Source organism: Lissotriton helveticus, chromosome 1_2, assembly GCF_964261635.1.
Source record: "Lissotriton helveticus chromosome 1_2, aLisHel1.1, whole genome shotgun sequence".
NCBI classification, from domain to species: Eukaryota; Metazoa; Chordata; class Amphibia; order Caudata; family Salamandridae; genus Lissotriton; species Lissotriton helveticus.
In genome coordinates this window covers 93,963,355-93,983,215 of record NC_136058.1, presented here as the reverse complement: position 1 = coordinate 93,983,215, position 19,861 = coordinate 93,963,355, and the positions used below count along the sequence as shown (strand labels likewise).

The window sequence follows — 19,861 nt, the reverse complement described above, 5'->3', positions numbered from 1 at the left end:
AGTGTCGGGCGCCCAATGCAAAACAATAGAGGAACTTGGTTTGGGAACATTTTGCAGGCGTTGAACCGGAGGCTGCACAAAGAATACCAGCAACAGCAGCGGTATGTTGAGATGCTGTTGGTCACAGGCCCACCATTGGTGGAGCTCCTCAAGGCCCAGGGTCTTGGGGTGCAGGGGTGTCCTTTGACGTCAGGCTTTTCTTACCGGAGCCGGTTGCATTTGGGGTATCCTTCAGAATTACACTGCAGGTGTCGTTTTGGAGTCCAGGAGGGGTCAGACAATGCTGGACTCAGATTGCTGGGGAACCTTTTCTGGACCGCAGGGCCACCTGGACTCCGGCCAGAGGCTTTGGGTGCAGAGTGGTCGGGGATCGCAGTTACGGAGAGCACCATAGATAATGTCTTGGCTTCTTCAATCAATCAATCAGAGTACTTGTAGAGCGCGCTACTTACCCGTGAGGGTCTCAAGGCACTGAGGGGAGGGGGGGTGCTGCTACAGCTCGAAGAGCCAGGTCTTGAGGAGTCTTCTGAAGAGGAGTAGGTCTTGGGTCTGCCGTATGTGGGTAGGGAGGGTGTTCCAGATCTTGGCGGCGAGGTAGGAGAAGGATATGCCGCCGGAGGTCGTTCGTTGGATGCGGGGCTGTAACAGGTGCGGGAGGAATGGGTAGGAGGCGGGTTTTATTGAGGCAAGTAAGTAGTCTGTACACGTTTTTCGTAAAGATACTGTTCGTCGTGGAGATCTGCTTCGAGTGGTCCGGCTTCTCCTGGGCTGGACCGTCTCGCTTCTTCGAAACCCGTCTGGGCTCCTCCGGGGTCGATATCCGTCGAGTTCCGTCTTGCCTCTCGGTTTAAACAAACAAGACAAGTGTCAGGGAAGTGTCCAAATATATTTACAAGTGACGAGGAGAAGGGAGTGAGGAAAACGCACCTGTCTCACACTCGGGACGTCTGGAAGGTGCAGTGAATCCGTGCTCAGGGATAGGGGTACTGGGCTAAGGGAATAAACCCCCCGGATTACGCGGTAGTCCCGCCCTTTCTCCCAACCCAGCCCCATATCTTATCTCGTACCTGGGCAAGCCACACACCTCCCCCGGGTGTGTGGCAGGGCGGTTCGTGGGTACGGTGGCCTCCTGGCGTACTCTCCGTCTGGACTGCCGCTTCTCCGCTCGTCTCTGCTCCCTCCGTCTCTCCTCCTGACTCCTCCGCTCTCCTTACACCGCTACGCTCCTCTTCCAACTCACTCCACACGCCAACACTCCGGGTGAACAAGCACCCCTGATCCTTCGCCTCTTCCGTATTTGACGTCGGAGCGTCCTCTGTCAGCCCCTCCCACTCTTCTGGTGACCCGACCCCGAAGACCGCCCCTGGAATGTCATTCTGTGGAGGGCAGATAAGAGGTGGGGATGTTGAGAGCTCCCCTCGAGGGTCCCTAAGCCCCCATTCAGGGGGGTCCGTCGTCCTGCATCGTTACAGGGGGACAGCGGCGAGGGCAAGGCTGGCGGAGCGGAGCTGGCGGGTGGGGGTGTGGAAGCTGAGTCTGCTGTTCAGGTAGGCTATTCCGGCGTTGTGGAGTGCTTTGTGTGCGTGGGTGAGGAGCTTGAAGGTGATCCTCTTGTCGACGGGGAGCCAGTGTAGGTCTCTTAGGTGGGGGGGTGATGTGGCTGCGGCGGGGGACGTTGACGATCAGTTGGGCAGAGGCGTTTTGGATGCGTTGTAGTCGTCGTAGGTGTTTGGCTGGGATTCCTGCATAGAGTGCGTTGCCGTAGTCCAGTCTGCTGCTGACGAGGGCCTGTGTCACCGTTCTTCTTGTTTCGGTCGGGATCCACTTGTAGATCCTGTTGAGCATGCGGAGGGTGTTGTAGCAGGAGGAGGAGACGATGTTGACCTGCTTAGACATGGAGAGGGAGGCTTCTTGAGGTCAGGTCTGCTGTTCTTGTGAGTTCTGGCCTTTTTTTCGAAGGCAGACAGTCTTCCCTGGGGTTTTGAGGTCGCTGGCTGCAGGACAGGCGTAGTTTTCTTTGCAGGATCTGTAAAGCTGCAGACAGGCCGGTAGGGCTGGGGCCAAGTCAGTAGGCATTTATAGACTTCTCTGCGTGGCATTGTATCATCCTCTCCTTAGGTAGGCAGGAAATAGCTTCAGAGTCTGGGGGTGCCTCGCAAACACTAGATTTAGGGGTGTTTTAAGGTAGTTACAGGTTGGGCCATTGGGCACCTTACCTTACGTGGGGCATCTACATCCTCAATTATGCCACCCACCCTCATTTGGGAGAGGGCATAATCCTAGCCCTGATTGGAGGAGCCCCACCATCTTCAAGACAGTGAGTACTGAAAATGTGCTTCCCTTTGCCCCCTGCACTTTAGAGGTGGAGTTGGCAGAGGTGGGCTCACTTCCTATTGTGTCTAGCTTTTCCTGCCCAAAGTGGGAGACTAGACCGGGAGCTGCCATCTGCTGCTAGCAGCAGAGGCTGGGGGTCGTATTACAAAGGTGGCAGGCCTTTGTAGCTTCCCACTCGAGGACTGGGCCAATCCTGGGGGAGGAGTTGTGACACCTCTGCCCAGGATGTGGTTTGTTTCTGGCCACAGAGAGCACAGGCTCTCGACCCAGTGGTCCAGAAAAATGTCTGGTGGTGGCAGGCTGTCTAAAGGCAGTCAGAGACTACAAAAGGTTTGGCAAGTTTTCAGGGGGCACCTTTAAGGTGCCCTCTGAGTATATGGTTTAATAAATTCAACACTGGCATCAGTGTGGGTTTATTAAAAGGAGTTGTTTGATACCAAACACTCCTGGGTTCAGGGAAGCCTTTGTGGTGCTGGGGAACTTGAGTTATCGAGTTTCCTGCCCATGTACTCTCTATGGCTTATCTGTCACTTACAATATTAAGGAATAGACTTAAATATGTAGGGGCATATCTGCTAATGCAGATATGCGCACACCTAAGATATAGTACACCCAGCCTTAGGGCTTGCATGGCATGCTAGAGGGGTGACTTACCTATACCTGAGGTAGTGCTGCTTGACAAGGCACACAGGGCAGTGTGCCATGTCAAATTTGTCTCTTCACTCAGGCATTCAGCCTTTAGTGTCAGTTTGCATGGGCTGGGTGAGGAGTCCATAGGGTGGCACAACTTGTGCCACAGCCCTAGGGTACCGCTACAGTTTTAGGGAACGAACACTGGGACTGGGGGACCTGATTACCAGGGAACCAGCACTCTGTCGTAGTTGCACCAGATACCAGGTAAAAAGTGAGTTGTTACTGCAACAGAACCCCATTTTCTTACAACCCACCTCTTCACTCCTCTGTTAATCTCTGCAAAACAGTAAGAGCACACCTCTGGCCATCACTCATGACACCGGGAAACTTCTGTGCCCTTTCAGCCAAGCCCACAATACGGAAATATGGAGACCTGTGCCCCATGTCCCCTTAAATGCGCTTCAAAGCCTCATCATTGGTATGAGCTGCTATAAAAAAAAAGTACAGCAACCGTAAGTACAGTGCAATATACGTTACTCATTGACTACTTCCGTTTTGGTTTGAGATTGTTGATGCTTACACCTGCAGAAGTGGGAGACCAGGCTTTGCAGGTCGTTGTTTTCTGTAAATAGCTAAAATGTGAAGCTTAAATAACCAAAAGAACACCAACGTCGGACTAAAGTGATCGCACCTCACATAAAGTTCCTACAAAATATGGCTCTTGCACTTCTTTTCCGGTACCTGCTGTGGTTCTTTACCACTGTCCAGCAGCAATTGAGTCCAATGATGATTGTAATGGTGCACCTGGAAATATGGTAGTCCACAGAGATCACATATGTATTTCGAAATATATCTATTATTTATTTAATCCGTATCCATAAAAACAGTTTCTCATACAAATCCAGCTTTGATGTTTTTTTGTATGAGAAACAGTTTTTATGGATACGGATTTAAGAAACCATAAATATATTTCGAAATACATATGTGATCTCTGTGGACTACCATATTTCCCGGTGCCCATTCCATTCATCATATAGTCAAAATGTGATCCAAATGCACAGCTATACATTATCACGGTGCTTAATTTGTGCCGGAGTTTGCGGGGCTTAACATTCATTCCTGTGTTTTAACAGTGGTACACTATTATGACATTCCAACACATAGTGGCGCTGTCCATATATTTTTAAACAAAGAACATGGATCTATATTACATAAATAATAATAGTGCTCCCAGTCCGTTCTTCCACCTTTTGGGTGACCTAGAATATTTCGAACTGTTACATGTGTCCGAATGTGAGAGGTAGCAGGTAGGCTTGATACCGGATTTGCCAACGCTGGCTCGGACAGTGGATGTTGTGAGCTGCAATGGCATGAGCTATATATTGGGCCCTGACACTTATTCTTTTCTCAAATTGAGCAAGTATGTGAAAACGCTACAGAGACAAACTCTTAGCACCCGGGACTCCTTTCTGTGATCTGTAAACTACACAGTCCTTCTTGATGAAATATGTGAGCAAACTAGTTCATAACTTATAATAATGAGGGTTTTTAGGGGGTGGATGGTGTGCAGAATGCCTTTTCCTTCAGGAATCTTCGGGCGGGTGGTAGAGTCCAGGAGCAAGGGGCTGCCCGATTAGTCTGGGGGCGGGTTACATGGGTCTTTTAGGATCATGTCAGTTGGGTTTAGGGTGCCATTTTAAGTTTTGGTACAACCCGGCTGGCAGGGACAGTTACATGGCTTTCCCCACCCACCTGATTATATTCTTGGTGAGGCAGGTGTGCAGGGCTAGGTGAGGTGCTTTTGTTGTTCATGGTTGCCACTTCGATAAACAGATGCCTTTGGCGGTTTGGTACTCAAGTTTAAAAGTAATTGAGGGAAAAGTTGGTCATGTTGAGCCCCAGTCAAAGTTTTGAGGGCAATGGGGAGTTTATGAATGGAATGAAATGGAACCAGTTCTGTATGCACAAGGTTTGGGGACGGGGAGTTTGGGTGAGGAGAGTTGTGATTGTATTTTGGTTGGTTTGGGAAGGGTTGCTTAGGGGAAGGGGAGGAGGAGGATTAGGATGCATAGTGAAGCCAGGTTGATTTTTAGTTTGTAAGGCGTAGGTTGGTATTAAAGCTTGTGCACCTGTTTCATTAAAGCAGCCTTTTGCACACTATCACTTAGTCGTTCTTGGATAGTCATCCCTCCCAATTGACACATAGCTGAAATCTCATGTAATTTAGAGGCCCATTCATGATTTTAAAAGGCGAGCAGTCTTTCCATTTCTTGTTGGTCCTGCAGGTTGCTTTCTAGGGCAAATACTTTTTTAAGTCACATTTGCAACACTTAACGATAGCGGTTAGATACAAGTATACTATGTTTTCTGGTGTTGGTTAAAATATTTTGGCCTGTGAGCAGCCTGGAGAGAAATATAAAATAGTTGAGTTTTGTTGACAGAATAAAATGAGCAGTCTGGAAAAAGCAAAGGTATGAGTCTTGTTAGTGTTTTGGGCGCCTGGCAGCCTGTCAGTTTTGGGGGGCACAGAATCAGTCTGTACTGCCGCTGCCAGTGTTACACCCCCAGTCTGTGTGTTATGTGATCGCCGTGTACGGATGCTTTCCGTTTTGCTGATGCCAAGGGTGTGATCGAAGCGTTCATGGCTTCTGCCCGTGTTGTACTTGAGCACTTACAAGTGCTGAGAGCAGTATCTATCCCGTTCACGTCCTGACCTGCGAGGGAACCATGCCCGGTGTTACCTGTCAAGGGGACAGAGATGGTCGGTGTATGATTGCATCTCCACAGGGAAGTACATCTGCCATTTCTGTCTCGATTGCAAGCTTGCACTGCCGCTAGTTATATAGTATAGGTTCTGTTTATTTATTTATGAATATTTATATAGCGCGGGTGTTACCCAAGGTGCTAGAGCGCTTTACATGAGGAATATCTTGTTACAGGTGGTTTAAGATGGACAATACAGTTATAAGTAATTACAAGGTTGAACGTACGGTAGCTCATTACATAAAACCGAAAGTACAAAAGCCGTAAGAAGGTTTAGGTAGTATACAGCCTTACAAAGTTTAAGGTGGTATAGAGGTCTGTGCCAAGAGATGATTACAGCGTTTTAGCTGAAATTCCGTTGGAAGAGTAGGGCTTTTAGGTCCGTTTTGAAAGTCGTCAGCGATTATGGACACTAATTAAATACATTTTCCCTATAGAAGTATCTGAACGATTAACTTTGCATGGTTGTATCTCCATTATATTGTGGGAATATTAGCGAGTTTACATAATCTGTTGACCCTTTGGGAAAATATGGCGACTTGCAGTTGTCTCGAAGTAAAGGAAAATGCAGGGTTTGGCTAAAGACAGTGAGGATAAACAGATTATTATACAAGCTGGTCACACGGTAGAAGGGCTTAGCTCTAGTAAACATTTAGACACAGTAAATAGCCAAACTGATAGATGCACTTTTCGCTTAATCTCGTGGAATGTGCCAGGCATCTCACGAAGACTATTGGATGAGGTATGGATGGAATATATTAAATCCTTTGACATCATCTGTCTCCAAGAAACTTAGAGCAGAAATGATCCATCCCTGGATGGATATTATTCATCTGTCGTCCATGCTGAACCTTCATTGACTGGGAGGGCAAAAGGTGGACTAGTGACCTCAATCTCGGTAAAATATGAGTCATTAAAGATAGATAAAGTAATGGCTTCTCCATGGTACCAATTAATTTTGATTACTAACTTGTTTCCTGTCCCTTTGCTTTTAATCAATTGGTACTATAATATTTTTGACACGCAGACTTAAACTATTATGGATTGCTTGCAGGTAGAAATAGCCAAAGTGACTGAAAGAATCTCTCTTCTGTGTATTATGTGGTTGGGGGACTTTAATTGTACCATATGCCATCATAGTGGGAGTAAGGTCTGTGGTTTATTTGACACTAATGAACAACCACTCGCACACTTTAAGCACACCATACAGGGTGATGCATTAAATCATATCATTGTGGTAAACGATCTTTGCATGTTGGATATGTTGACCAGCACTCCAGTGGTGCCAATTCCAACCTTTCAAGGGGCTGGGGGTCGAAAAAGTGTAATCGACTTTGTTAGTTTCCAGTAGGTATGCCCACCTTATTGATGATTTTAGAATAGAAGTAAACCCTGCCAGTGATCATAACCCACTTGTTTTACTGTTGGGTACTGTGGCTGTCAGGGAAAAGTCTACTGAACAACCTATGAAATATAGTCATGATCAAGGTTTTAGGTTGAAATTGGATAGGGTTAATCCTAAAATATTGGAGGAAACTATTTTTAAAGCCACTCTATCACAAGTAATGACTTGTCTAATGAGCAACTCTGAGCCAGAATTGATAGTACAGAATTTTGAAGTTCTTTGTGAGAACGTGGCCACATATTTCTGTAAACTGCCGGGTAGTATCCGTGTTAACAAATGGTTCGGTTCGATGCTGAATGCTCCGCAGATGAAACATTATTGAAGAAGGCTTTACACTGAGTCCCACGGGATAAGGCAATGGTTAAGAAAGCAAGAAGAAATTATAAAGAGACCATTGAAAAAAGGAAATTGGAACTGAAAAAGCAGGCCTGGGATGACCTTAAGAAAGCCACTGATTTGAGAGACCGTAGGTTATTTTGGGAGATTATTAATCGCCCCCTCTTTACTAACGAAAACAGGACCGTGATCATGCACATAACCGGGGAGGTTTGGGAGACCCTTTACTCTGGGATTTTTAATCCAAAGGGCACCACATTGATAAACGAAAGTGAGGATGAAATCCATCTTAATATTCAGACTGCACAATAGCTTAGTCTATCGCTTTCGTTGGGTGAAGTGGAGGAGGCCCTGAGAAGAGGCATTCTACTCAAGGCACCAGGTCCTGAAGCTGTACCCTTGGATTTGTTTAAAAATAATCCTGAAGTTTGGGCACCCCTGTTGCTTAATATTTTTAAGGCGATCATTGTGGGGCGCATTCCATCATCTTGGACAGAGGCAGTAGTTGTGCTCATTTTTAAAAAAGGTAATAAAAGCGACCCCTGCTGTTTATAGGCCAATCTCCTTAATAGATGCCTCTTGCAAACTATTGGGGAGAGTAATATTGGCCCGCCTAGAGACATGGGCGAACTCCTCTGGACTTATTGTGGACACACAATATGGTTTTAGAAAAGGTAGGGGGACAACGGAGCAGTGCCTCACCTGGCCCTGATTATGGGTAAGTACATAAAGGCCATGGGTGTCTCAATTCACCTGGCCTTTATGGACTTATCCAGTGCTTTCGACACTGTGTGCAGGGGGAAATTGTGGATACTAATAGAGTCCATGGGGTTCAAGGAATCATTGGTTACTTTGTTACGCAGATTACATGCCGCTACTTCTGTGGCCATTTGATATGGCCCTAGGGGCGAAAAAACTGGGTCTATCCCATCAACTGAAGGCGTCCGTCAGGGCTGTATTTTGGCCCCATTTTTGTTTTTAGTATACATAAATGGCTTAGAATTTTTTTTGTTGGAAAAAGGTCTGGACTTCCCTAAAATAAATGGCAAACATATACGTTTATTGTCTTACGCAGACGATACTGTGTTAATGACCTTAACTGCAAATAGTATGCAGAAATATTTAAATGCTTTTAATGAATTTATGTTGGGATTAGACTTGAAGGTTAACTTTACAAAATCATTTACAATGGTGTGCGGCCCAAATAGGACTAAAACCCGTAAATTTGTTGTGGACAACATGGTTATTGGGAGAGTCCCAAATTTTAATTATTTGGGAAATCTTTTTAATAAAACTTTAAATTGGGACCCTCTAATAACAACTCGGGTACAAAAGACAAGCAGATCGATAGAGGCCCTTTTCCGCTTTGCAAGCAAACTAGGTCAAAAACCAATAGCGGAACTGAAGATACTGTACAAATCTAAATGCTTGCCAGTTGCGACCTATGGGGCAGGGGTATGGGGATACCATAAAAGTGCACAAATACAAATTATGGAGAATACATTTTTAAAACGTCTCTTATCTGTTCCAAAGAGTTCTCCTAACACTTTTTGTCATTCCGAGGAGGGTTTAGACTTAGTGAGTGATAGTATCCATGTGTCCCCATTGCTCCTATGGGGAAAAATGTGGTCCTCAGAAGACCTGCTGTTTTCAAAAGAAATCCTAAAAGATTGATGGATAATGCCATGCAGATTCCATGGCTGCGTTATGTAAAGGAAGCCTTTTTAGGGCTCGGCTGAACGCGCGGAAGCGCGTCTCCGCCGAGAACCCTATTGTGGCCGTGTCTGCTTCCCAGGAGACAATCCTGGCCACGCGCATGGCGATTTGAAACTGCCACGCGCACGCGAACGCGCGCTGTGGCCAGGCGCTGTCTCCTGGGAAGCTCGAATCACCACACGAAACACCACACACGCATGCGCATACACACTGACACAAGCGCCCATGCACGCACGCACATACATACATACATACAGACACCCCCCACACACACACATACACACACACACAAGTGCACCAAGGGCCCCCCCCTCCCCGCCGCCGTCACCGTCGCACACACACGAGCATACACACACGAGTCCCCCCAGCCCTTTTGAACTTACCTGGGCAATCTCGGGGGACTCTGCTCTCCGCACGCGGCGCACAACCTCCTGCTGGCGCGGACCCGGGGCTCTCTACCGCTCACAGGAGCCCCGGGCGCGAGACGCATGGACTCTGCCTGCCTCCTCTTCCGGTCCGGACGCGGCCCTGCCTCCGTCACAGGCGACCTTGCCTGACTTCCGTTTTTCCGCTTCTTGGTTTTCACTGCCGCAAGTTCTTTCACAATCTTCGTCAGAACTCATAATGCAAGCAAGATTATGGACTTTGTCAACGCTAACAATTCTTTTTTTTACTGTGTCTAGGCAGCAGGGGCACTCGGGTGAGCCAGGAATAAATGAAATGACCTGTCGATAATTGAGAATGCATGCTCGGATAGTACTGTGCCGAGATGCCTTAATGTCAAACTGATAACTTAGCAATGTTTCCCATATTAATGTTGCCTTCCATTGCTACTCTTTTTGCAAACCTCTCTCAAGCTCTCCTCCGCTAACTTCCAGGCCTTTCTCTGAGTTACACAAAAAGCAAAACCACACGGCTCCTTGTTTAAATGGTGCATGCGCTTCTTGAACTGAATGGAGTTGTGCATGTGAATGGAGTCTGATCACTGCCCAGTGCCGACTTAATGGGCTGCTTGGAAGTCGGTTAAGGTAAATGATCGACTTTCCTTGCATAGAGCTAGGATAGATTAGTCATTAGGACATCCGCTGCAAAGATTTCTGTTTAATGTGTGCTTCACCCTTCTCTAATATTTCTGAGGGAAATTTGCGCTTCCGCATTGCTCAGCCAGTTACCGGTAAGGCAGACTTACACTACCGCATTCCCTGAACCAGTTTTGAGTGACGGAAGCGTGCACATCTGCTTGCTGTGGGCACAGCCTCAGGGATGGAAATTTGCATTCTTGTGTGTGTGGATCTTGTTCTTAGCGATGAAAGTTTGCATCGCTGCGACTTGCTTCAGAGATCTCAGGTTCCTCGATTCAGGTGAGAAGCAAATCTAGCCCGGAAATTTTCTTTGCAATGTTACATATTTCTGGAAATCCAGTTCTAAAATCATGAACACAACTACAGGAATGTGAGGGGAAAGACTGGATGCTTATGCCGGGACCTGGGTTGCTTGCAAGCTCTGCTGTTCTGTACTTGTACAGTCTTTATTTCAATATTATTTCTCATAGAGAAAGTCACTTCATCCCCAAAACCGCACGATTTAGGAGTGTTGCCGTCATAGCCCAACCCTGGAATGGGACTTAATCTGGCCATTAAAAGGAGTGAATCTCCTATTATTTTCTGGGACAGAATGGGTTGAAAAAACGTTTGCACAAGCGCAAAAGTTTTTGGGTGCTCCAAAACTTGCCAGAGTATCCCCATGTACCCTTGGAGTAGGCTTTACCCTTGCATTAATAAGATTGTTACTGGCACGAGCAATTTAATGTAAGAGGGCAAGTTATTTTAAAAAAATGCCATGCACCCGAAAATTAAGCCGTTTGCATGTATATGTTGAATTTACAAGCTCAAAAGAGGGTGTGAACTGGGCCCACATAATATCCGACTAACGTCGTTCTCACTTTTGTTCAATTCCATTTTTTCTACCTGCTAACTCGTGTTTCCATCACAACCGGTTCCCTAACAGCGCAATGTGTATTTTTGAAGATCCCCAAATATTATGCACCTTTTAAGGACAGATGCCTTTATTATGCATTTACACTAACGAGCCCGGAGCTCCTCTAGTGTGCAGCCATTACTGTTGGCTCCAAGCCACGCCCCTCCCCGATTTTCAGTTTTTTTGCAGAGAGGAATGATAGCGCCCCTAGGTTACTATTTATTCCTCTCACTGCTCTCAGACCCTAGTCCACCCCCAACCTCTCATCTTAAAAAAAACATTTTGACAAAAAGCTAATTTATAGCCTTCCATACTTTCTGTTCTTTGAATATCAAACTCATGCAAAGGCTTACAGAAAAGAACACAACAGCAGAAAATACCTACAGTTAAATACATCCCAGAATAGATAGTATTTTTATAATTCTGGAGTAACAATACATTTGGTTCTATTGCTCACATTTTATTTAGTTTGCCTTACTAGTGTTGGCATCTGAACCTCAGTCTGGATTTTCAGACTGCATAAGTGGGGGTTTTATTAAACAGGTCCCACAGGCCTTAGGTCAAAACAACACAAGTCAATTCACAGAGGATTTTGTGCATGGGCGAGAAGTTCAAATAATATGACCAGAATTGCAAATGCATTCTTATCCGGATTGGAAGTCAACATCATTTAATCAGTCTCTTTGATAGAAGCAACTCTATCTTGCAATTACCTTTTTTGCTATCTGTGCATGTTGACACCTATGGATCTTCAATTATAGATTGTTTTATTTGTGCTGGCAGAGTAGGTACACTAGTTTGGATGGTGCCTTTAGATATGCGTTAATTCTTAAACAGTGGGAGCAGACTCCCATGGTGAGGGGAGCATTATCTTTTGTAGTTTGAGATTTTATTCTTAAAAATACAAAAGATACCAGTTTGGCGCATGGCTCCATCATGTTGATGGAGCCATGTACCCAACTTCGCAATGCATTGACAGGAACCACCGTAAGGGTGGTTCCCACCAATGCTTAAAGGAATGATCGCCTGCTTGGTAATTTGCTCCATCTCCCTAACAGAGAAAAAGGCTGCCCACCAATATATTGTAAATGGAAAACACAATATTTAAAAATATAATTTAAGGTGGGAAATACTACTTTCCAAAAAAGCCTGACATTTGGCCATCTTTTAAAGCACAGCAAATGTGACCAGACAAAAAAAAATGTAAAAGCATTTTATTGCTCATTTATTTTCTGAATTCCAGCATGTTTATTTTGGGGGTACTGCATCACCCTTACTATGTGCACGCTGCACAATGCTTCACTCTTCACCCTCAAACCCCCTCACCCTCACACCCTCTCAAACTTACACACCCTCACTCACCCTTACACCCTCACACGCCCTCACCCTCACACCCTCACCACCCCTCACCCTCACACACCCCCTCACACACCCCCTCACCCTCACACCCCCTCACCCTCACACCCCCTCACCCCCCCACCCCTTCACACCCCCACACCCTCACACCCCCACACCTTCACACACCCTCACTCACCCTCACTCACCCTCACTCACCCTCACTCACCCTCACTCACCCTCACTCACCCTCACTCACCCTCACTCACCCTCTCACACCCTCACTCACCCTCTCACACCCTCACTCACCCTCACACACCCTCACACACCAGCATAGCATAACAAAACATAGCATAACAACACACAGCATAGCATAACAAAACACAGCACATCATAATAAAAAAGCACAGGATAGCAAAAGATAGCATAGCATAATTATTCCCAACTCTCCTTATTATTGAGCAACATATGACATTTTGCAAATCATCTTTATACACCAATTCAGAGTTTTCGGAAAATTTATGCAACTCATTGTCATACACAATGCCAATAACTCAAACTTTAATGCTGCGAGCCCTATTGCATTGTAAATGCTTGTTTAAAATTGGTCTCGGAGGTTTTTACGATAACCCTGACTCTATTAAACCAGACACCAAGATGGTGATTAAGAATGCATATCGTCCTATATTAGGCTTGTCCAAACAAGACAAGCAACTATCAAATCAAGCAGTTATATCACAGCAACAGTTCTATTTATCTTTTACTACACATACGCAATGGCGTTTTTATCTGACTAGATTTCAGCTAAATGGACTGCACTTTTTAGCTGCTTTTCCTAAGCAAGGGGGCTGGGTGTGAGAGGCTACCCCCTTGCCCATGTGATAATGAAGCTCAACAATGCACGCTGCACTTTGTGCTTTTTTTGTACACTCTATAAAGCTCCAAGAGACCGTTTATTAAACCCCTCCTGGGGGAAATCCGACCTTGTAATTACAAGGAAGGTTTTGAGCACTTGAGATCATTACAAACTGCTGCTATATGTAGCTCTATGCTTAGTTTTATTAGATCTGCCCTTATAATCAGGAATTGCTATTGATAGCATGTCTTCTGATATGATATATTGTTTTGTCACTGAAATCTATGGAAATGAAATACTATTGATGATCTATATGAATGTACTTCGGCTAAAATGCAATAAGTTTTGGTAGTCGTCATGCTTAGTCAAGGGGGTTGGTGTGAGAGGCCACCCCACTTGTATATGTAATGACGAAGTTTGACAATGCATTGTGCACTTTACATTATTAACTGTTTTTAAATGTAGTTTTTAGGTCGAGCTGGAGAGCATCCGTAGGATGCGTCCAGTCTCGAGAACTTTAGTGATCAGTCTGGGGGAATGACGGACAAAAGGGTGTTACGAGCTTGGATTTGGGTGCGCGAACGCGCACGCTGCACGCCCAGCCCGGCGCCGTGCACGTCCCCTGCCACAGATTCCCTGAACACAGACATACACACATGCAGGCAGGAAGGCACACACACGCGCACCCCCCCCCCCACTTCCCCCGACTCACCGGCACCCCCCCCCCCCGCCGCACACACACAGGAGCGCACCTACACACATGCACGCACGCACGCTCACACACATACAGAGACCACCGCCATACAAGCCCCCCGCTCGCTCTCACCGCTCCCGGTTTCCTTCCCGCTCTGGCTCCACAACCGGACTCCAGAACCCAATCAGAGGCCGATCACCCTGCGCAAGATAGCGGCCGGGACAAAGGACGACAGACGAGAACGTTGCGAAGCAGTGCGCGTGCGCAGCTTAAGGTCACGCCTACTAACATGCCGCCCTCCGGTTGCGTAAGCGCTATGTGACGGACTACGGTTTGCTTCTTCCAGTGCTGTTTGTGACCAGCCCTGCCTCAGTATATGAACTCATATCGGTTCTTCTCAGCTTTCCTAAGCACGCGAGAGTTCTCTGTACATGACATGCCTGAGGGGGTCCAGAATTGTCAAGGGTGGAGGGCAACAATTGATGGATGTTAAATTCTTGAGCAAACCTTTCTTAGCCACAGGGCCCATCTTGGGTGACATGCCATTGCATTGTTTTTTAGCTTGTATATGCGCTAACAGAAATTAGTCTTGTTTCCTGCGTGAAGACGAGTTTGCATATGGTATGCCCCCTGCTGTGCTGAAAAGACGAGAAAGAACATGGAATGGAATGTTAGCCAGAGGCATACCTGATGGCAGCAAGCGATGGCTCCAACATACACATCAATCACTTTTTTTTGTACTTCTGCTAAATGTGGTAATGTAAGTAAGTATTAAGCACGCTCTTGAAGCCACCATTGGAAAGCCTACTCTTTTGCCTACAAACCTCCCACCACCCCCAGTCCCCCCTCGCCTCCCGACCCCGCTCGACCTCACCCGCCGCCCGATCCAGCTGCGAAGGAGCGCCATCTCCTCGTTTGAGGAGCTTTGACACACCACGTCATATCAAAGGCCGGAAGGGGGCGCGAGGAATACCCAACGCTCTGTAATTACACCGTTTGAGATGTGCCCACAAAGAATTAGAACAAATGAGGTGGGCGAACTATCAGAGTGGAGGCTGGGCCGGTCCACCGCAGTGAGTGCTTTAATCCCAAGTGTTAGTTTTGCATTATTCGAGCCTTTCAAGGTGACAGCTTTTGATAGATCGCTTCCCTTCGAGGCTGGCCTAACATTTCAGGTCCGTTTGATGCTCGCCACCTGGTGTCAACATGTAAGCTGCCGTTCAGATATGGCCGAGATTACAATGACGCGCCCACCTGGCTCTAATTAGAGGCCATATTACCTGTAATGACACCTTTATCAGCAGCGCTACTGTGCCTCAATTAGCTGTGTACGAAATACCAGGGCCCTGGAATTTCAACGAATGGGTTTGGGATGGATTTTTGAGGAAAAATAGACAATCGGGTGCAGTGTAGTCTATTATATAATAGAAGCTATTGCTAAACCACACGCCTTTTAAGCACCCGAAAATTTTTATTGACTCAATAAATGCACATTTTGCTGAAAATAATATGTAAATCTGCGCTTTGCAGAGTTATCTTTTTAATAATTAACTTTTTTATTGTGGATTATATATTGTCGAGTTTAGATGTCTTAGTTTTGTAGCTGCAGTTCTATTCCCCTCTCAGCTGCCCACACACCACAAATCCCCCGACAGTAAAGCAGATCAGTGACAGACAAATCTGTCCCCAGACAGGAGTAGGGAGACAGATTGATGGGTGTATACATCACACGCCATGGCAGGGTAGAAAGCTGCTGGGGATGACCTCTTGACCTCTTATCACGGCTTCACTCTGCGACTGACTGTAGATAAAGTTACTTAACTCAATGTACAAATAAATGATAGATCTGCAAGTAAACTGAACCAAAATATTCCCTGCAGTTTGGTCCGCCCTTGTGTCAGTATCATTTCATGAGCCAAACACTTAGGTGGGGTCCCTCGGCAGGGAGCAAACCCCAGACAAAGGTTAGGATGGCTTCTGTCTTCAGTGCAGCATCCGATACATGCAGGTATTTTCCTCCCCACTGTTAACTGTCTGCAGTCAGGAAGCTGTTCCTTGCTGGGGCCTCTGGGGCCAAGGGAGAGTGCTCCTGCATTAGCAAGAAGCAAGCCATAGTGTCGGTCTGTCAAGGGGATGGGAGTGACCTGTGACCTAGAAAGAAGAGGTATTCATTTAGATCAGGAAGTCATGGACCAAGTGGCCGGAGCTGGTCAAAATTGTCAAAGTACCTTGAAGTGAATGTTTCACCCAGAAGAGAATGCTGTATCCCAGACTAGAAGTGAAATTTCACCTGGATGTATTGGGAAAATATCCCCAAAAAGGAGAAAGTCACTAGGAAGAAATCATTTCCCCTGGCTCTCAACCTGGATGGCCACCTGAATTGGCAATACACCTGGTGTATGGTTCAAGGTTGGTTAATGCAACAATGTGCGCCTGATGATGTTTTTCAGAAGTGGTAGTCCACCCAGAAGGGACTGATTAATACAAACTCAGGGACATTTTGGTTAAAAAATCAAGCTGCGCAGCAAGCCAACTTGTTGCGCTGTGCGATAGGGAAAGGGCAATATGTGTTGTGTCTAACATTATACTACGCATTTCTGTCTTTTCCCTGCGCTAGCACACACTGTGCTGTCTAGCACCTTCCCAGGCACACTTGTACATTGGTGCAAAGGGGCCTGTGTGATTAGCAGGATTGCACAAAACAATCCTCAGAGGCATTTTCCTCTTTTTATGTGTGCTGCAGAATGAAGCACAAATAGAAAGAGGAAGTAGACAGGAGAAATAATGATATTTTTCTTCGTCACACCTCACCTAGGGAGGCGTAGCATTTTGGTGTATTCCCAGGTCTACCACTAATGGTAAATCTGGGAATGCGGCAAAATCCATGGGTGGATGTATGGGAACACCTACGTTCCACCCATGGAACACCTCCCATGGGCAGAGTAATGCAGAACAGCAATTTGCGATGCATTGCGTTACTTAGATTTATCAAGACACGAAAGGTCAGGCAAGGTGGCCTTGCATGGCTCGATGAATCGAATTTAGGAGTGTGTTGCTCTTGCGCTCTATTGCGTGGCGCAAGGGGAAATCAAGTCAGACAATTTTGGCACTCAGCCTTTGTCGGAGGGCACACAGCTTGGAAATGTAAATAACCCCCATGTTTAACCAGGGATAACACTTTTTTTTATATGTCCTGAGATAGAACGGGGTCATATATATAGGTAACTCATATTTTGAAGTAAAAGTCCTTCATGAAACTCTAACAGGTTTAAACCAGATCACTAATCTTGCTATTTTCCTGAACTACATGTCGTCAAAGTAGCTGCACGGCGTGTGAAACCTTCAGCCAGTTATAGCATTTTAATTAACATCACTTTAAATTCTAAGACCTACAGATGTGATTGTTCCATTAGAAATATGGTCTTAAAACTCCAGCATGCAAATTACTTTAGCTTAAAAAACCAGCAGTGTAAAGGTGTGGTACATGATGAGGACTACTGAGCAACTTTGAAATTACTATAAACTTAATATTTGCACTGCATTATCTGCCAGTCGATTTTTTTTTTTTTTGTTTCAAATTACATGCATCTCTGTCAAGTGTCAAACGGACTCTAATTAGCAGTCTCGGAGTGCCCAGTGTCTAAAATGACAGAAAAACCTAACCTGTCAAATGGGCCGTCATGCAAAAAGATCCACTCCTCTTCCTATATATCCACCTCCACTACCCCCTCTGCATACCCTATTGAACCCCTTGGAGTATGTTTTTTGTGCCTGTTGTGGGAGAATGCCCATATCTTTATTGTTCTCCAGTGGTAGGGGGCGAAAGAAGTGCAGCGGGATTCCCAGTCTTCTAAATTCATTTGTAAATCAGATCTTGTCACTTCTTTGACCATTTTGCATATGGTTTTCTCAATATGCTTCCAATCCCACCCGTTTATTTGCTTTTGCAATGCTCTGAATATAATTTCTCCACCACATCGAAAACATTATTATTATATTATATATAAAAATTAAACGCCATTGTTATTTGTAATATCAATACATCTAAGTCATGTAAATACAAAACATATTGCATTACAAATGCTATAGGTATCACATTTGCGAAAGTTATAACTATTGGCATTGTAAATGACAAAGCTATTAATTTAGCTATTTAAAAAAAAAACCCATAAATAAAAACTTTGCCATTTACAATACCAATAGCTCAAACTTTCCTGATGCGAGACCTATTGCATTGCAAATGCTTGTTATGCTTAGCTTTATTGGATTGATTCTATTTAGGAATCTTTTGTATCAATATAATGTTTGATTGATCCTGTGCTTTTTGATATACTGCGTATTGTGTTCTTGTTTCTGAACCTTTGGATATGAAATACCATTTGTGAATTTGTATGTTAAATTGTATACTTTTATGATTCTTTCGTATCAAATAAAGTTATTTTGATTTGATTAACTTTGCCAATGCTTTGTGTATTACGACATTAAGTACATTTTGCGATGGTGAGGACTTCTTTCAAATTGTTCAGTATTTCTTTGATAACAATGACTGGTGCGTTCTTGTTCAATGGATGTGTGTCGTACGGAAGATGCGCGATATGCAGTAAAATAGGGAAGCTCGTGTTTTATTAGTAATTTGTTTTTCAGTTTATCATGTCCGTTCATCGGATCGAGAACTCGTTTCCTTGGGGAGTTCTTAACATTTTTGTTCTCAATTTTTTTCAATCCCATTATGGCTCCATCGTGTGCATTATTTTTGCACTTGCCAAGAATTATCTAAGTAAAATATTAATTAAAATCCAGTTTTACACTTTCTTGAAACGAAGAGAAATTGGTACATTTCTGCTGCTTGATTGTTACATGAAAATATTGCTAAAATTAAGGATTTTCTTATTGGACTTGTTGGTCGTGATGTAAAGTAAATCATTAAGGAAACTTGCTAGTATGTTCTTTAATGGCCCGAGATTAAATCATGCTGGCCTTTAGCATTCCATCCTGACTTTAAAGCAGAGAATGTACCCCTGCTCCGGTTCTACCGCATGCCTTACCCCCGAACGTCATGATTAAACGCTTAACTGCTGCTTTTGGTCTTGTTTAGCGAGCGCCCTAGTAAGATGTTGATTGAATTTTGCAGGAGATTCACGACTTGTTGAAAGATTACCAACGGAAGTACTGCTACGTGGACAGAAATAAAGGGACAGGTAAGGACTGTTTTGCTTCAGATCTCTAAGGCGATAACCGTATGTATTACTGTATTTTCCAAGTAGATGAGTTACCCCTCAGGATGTAGAAGATCCCCGATTTAGCTCTGGAAATATCACGCTGATGAATGAATTAATGAATGAATGTATAAGGCGCACAGATACTCAATACGAGTGTCCTGGCGCTAATGGTCCCCATCTATTCTGGGAACTCCCCCAGATGCAGACAAAAAAACTGGTTTTAAGCAGAATCTTAAGAACGGCTAGGTCAGTTGCGGAATAACCTGGTTTTAAGATGCTTCTTGAAGACGGCTAGGTCCGTCCCAGTTCTAAGGGTCACCAGAAAAAAGTACCAGGCTTCGGCTTCCAGGAACCTAAAGGAACAACTTCCAAACAGGACACAGCGTATTCTAGGAACGGAGGTAAGGTAAGGCCTGTGGAGCATGACCTCAAAGTTCTTGATGGTGCATATTGGGCAACTCTCCCCCACGCCACTACCTTGCAGAGCCTTGAAAAATAACACCAACGTCTTAAACCTAATCCTCTTTTTTACTGGCAGCCAGGTTAATGCCTTTAGGTGCAGGTATGTAGGAGTCCTGGGCTTAAGCATAAGT

At 45.2% G+C, this 19,861-nt stretch overlaps 1 protein-coding gene across 6 annotated transcripts in view; it reads left to right on the top strand.

Moving 5' to 3' along the window:
• RAVER2 (ribonucleoprotein, PTB binding 2) overlaps positions 1-19,861 on the top strand; it is a 407,034-nt gene that overhangs the window by 28,509 nt on the left and 358,664 nt on the right. For all 6 annotated transcript variants that reach the window (XM_078669153.1, XM_078669118.1, XM_078669128.1 and 3 more), the window contains exon 2: positions 19,181-19,247. In XM_078669153.1, coding sequence (XP_078525279.1) covers positions 19,181-19,247 — 67 coding nt within the window. The remainder of the gene's footprint in view (positions 1-19,180; positions 19,248-19,861) is intronic.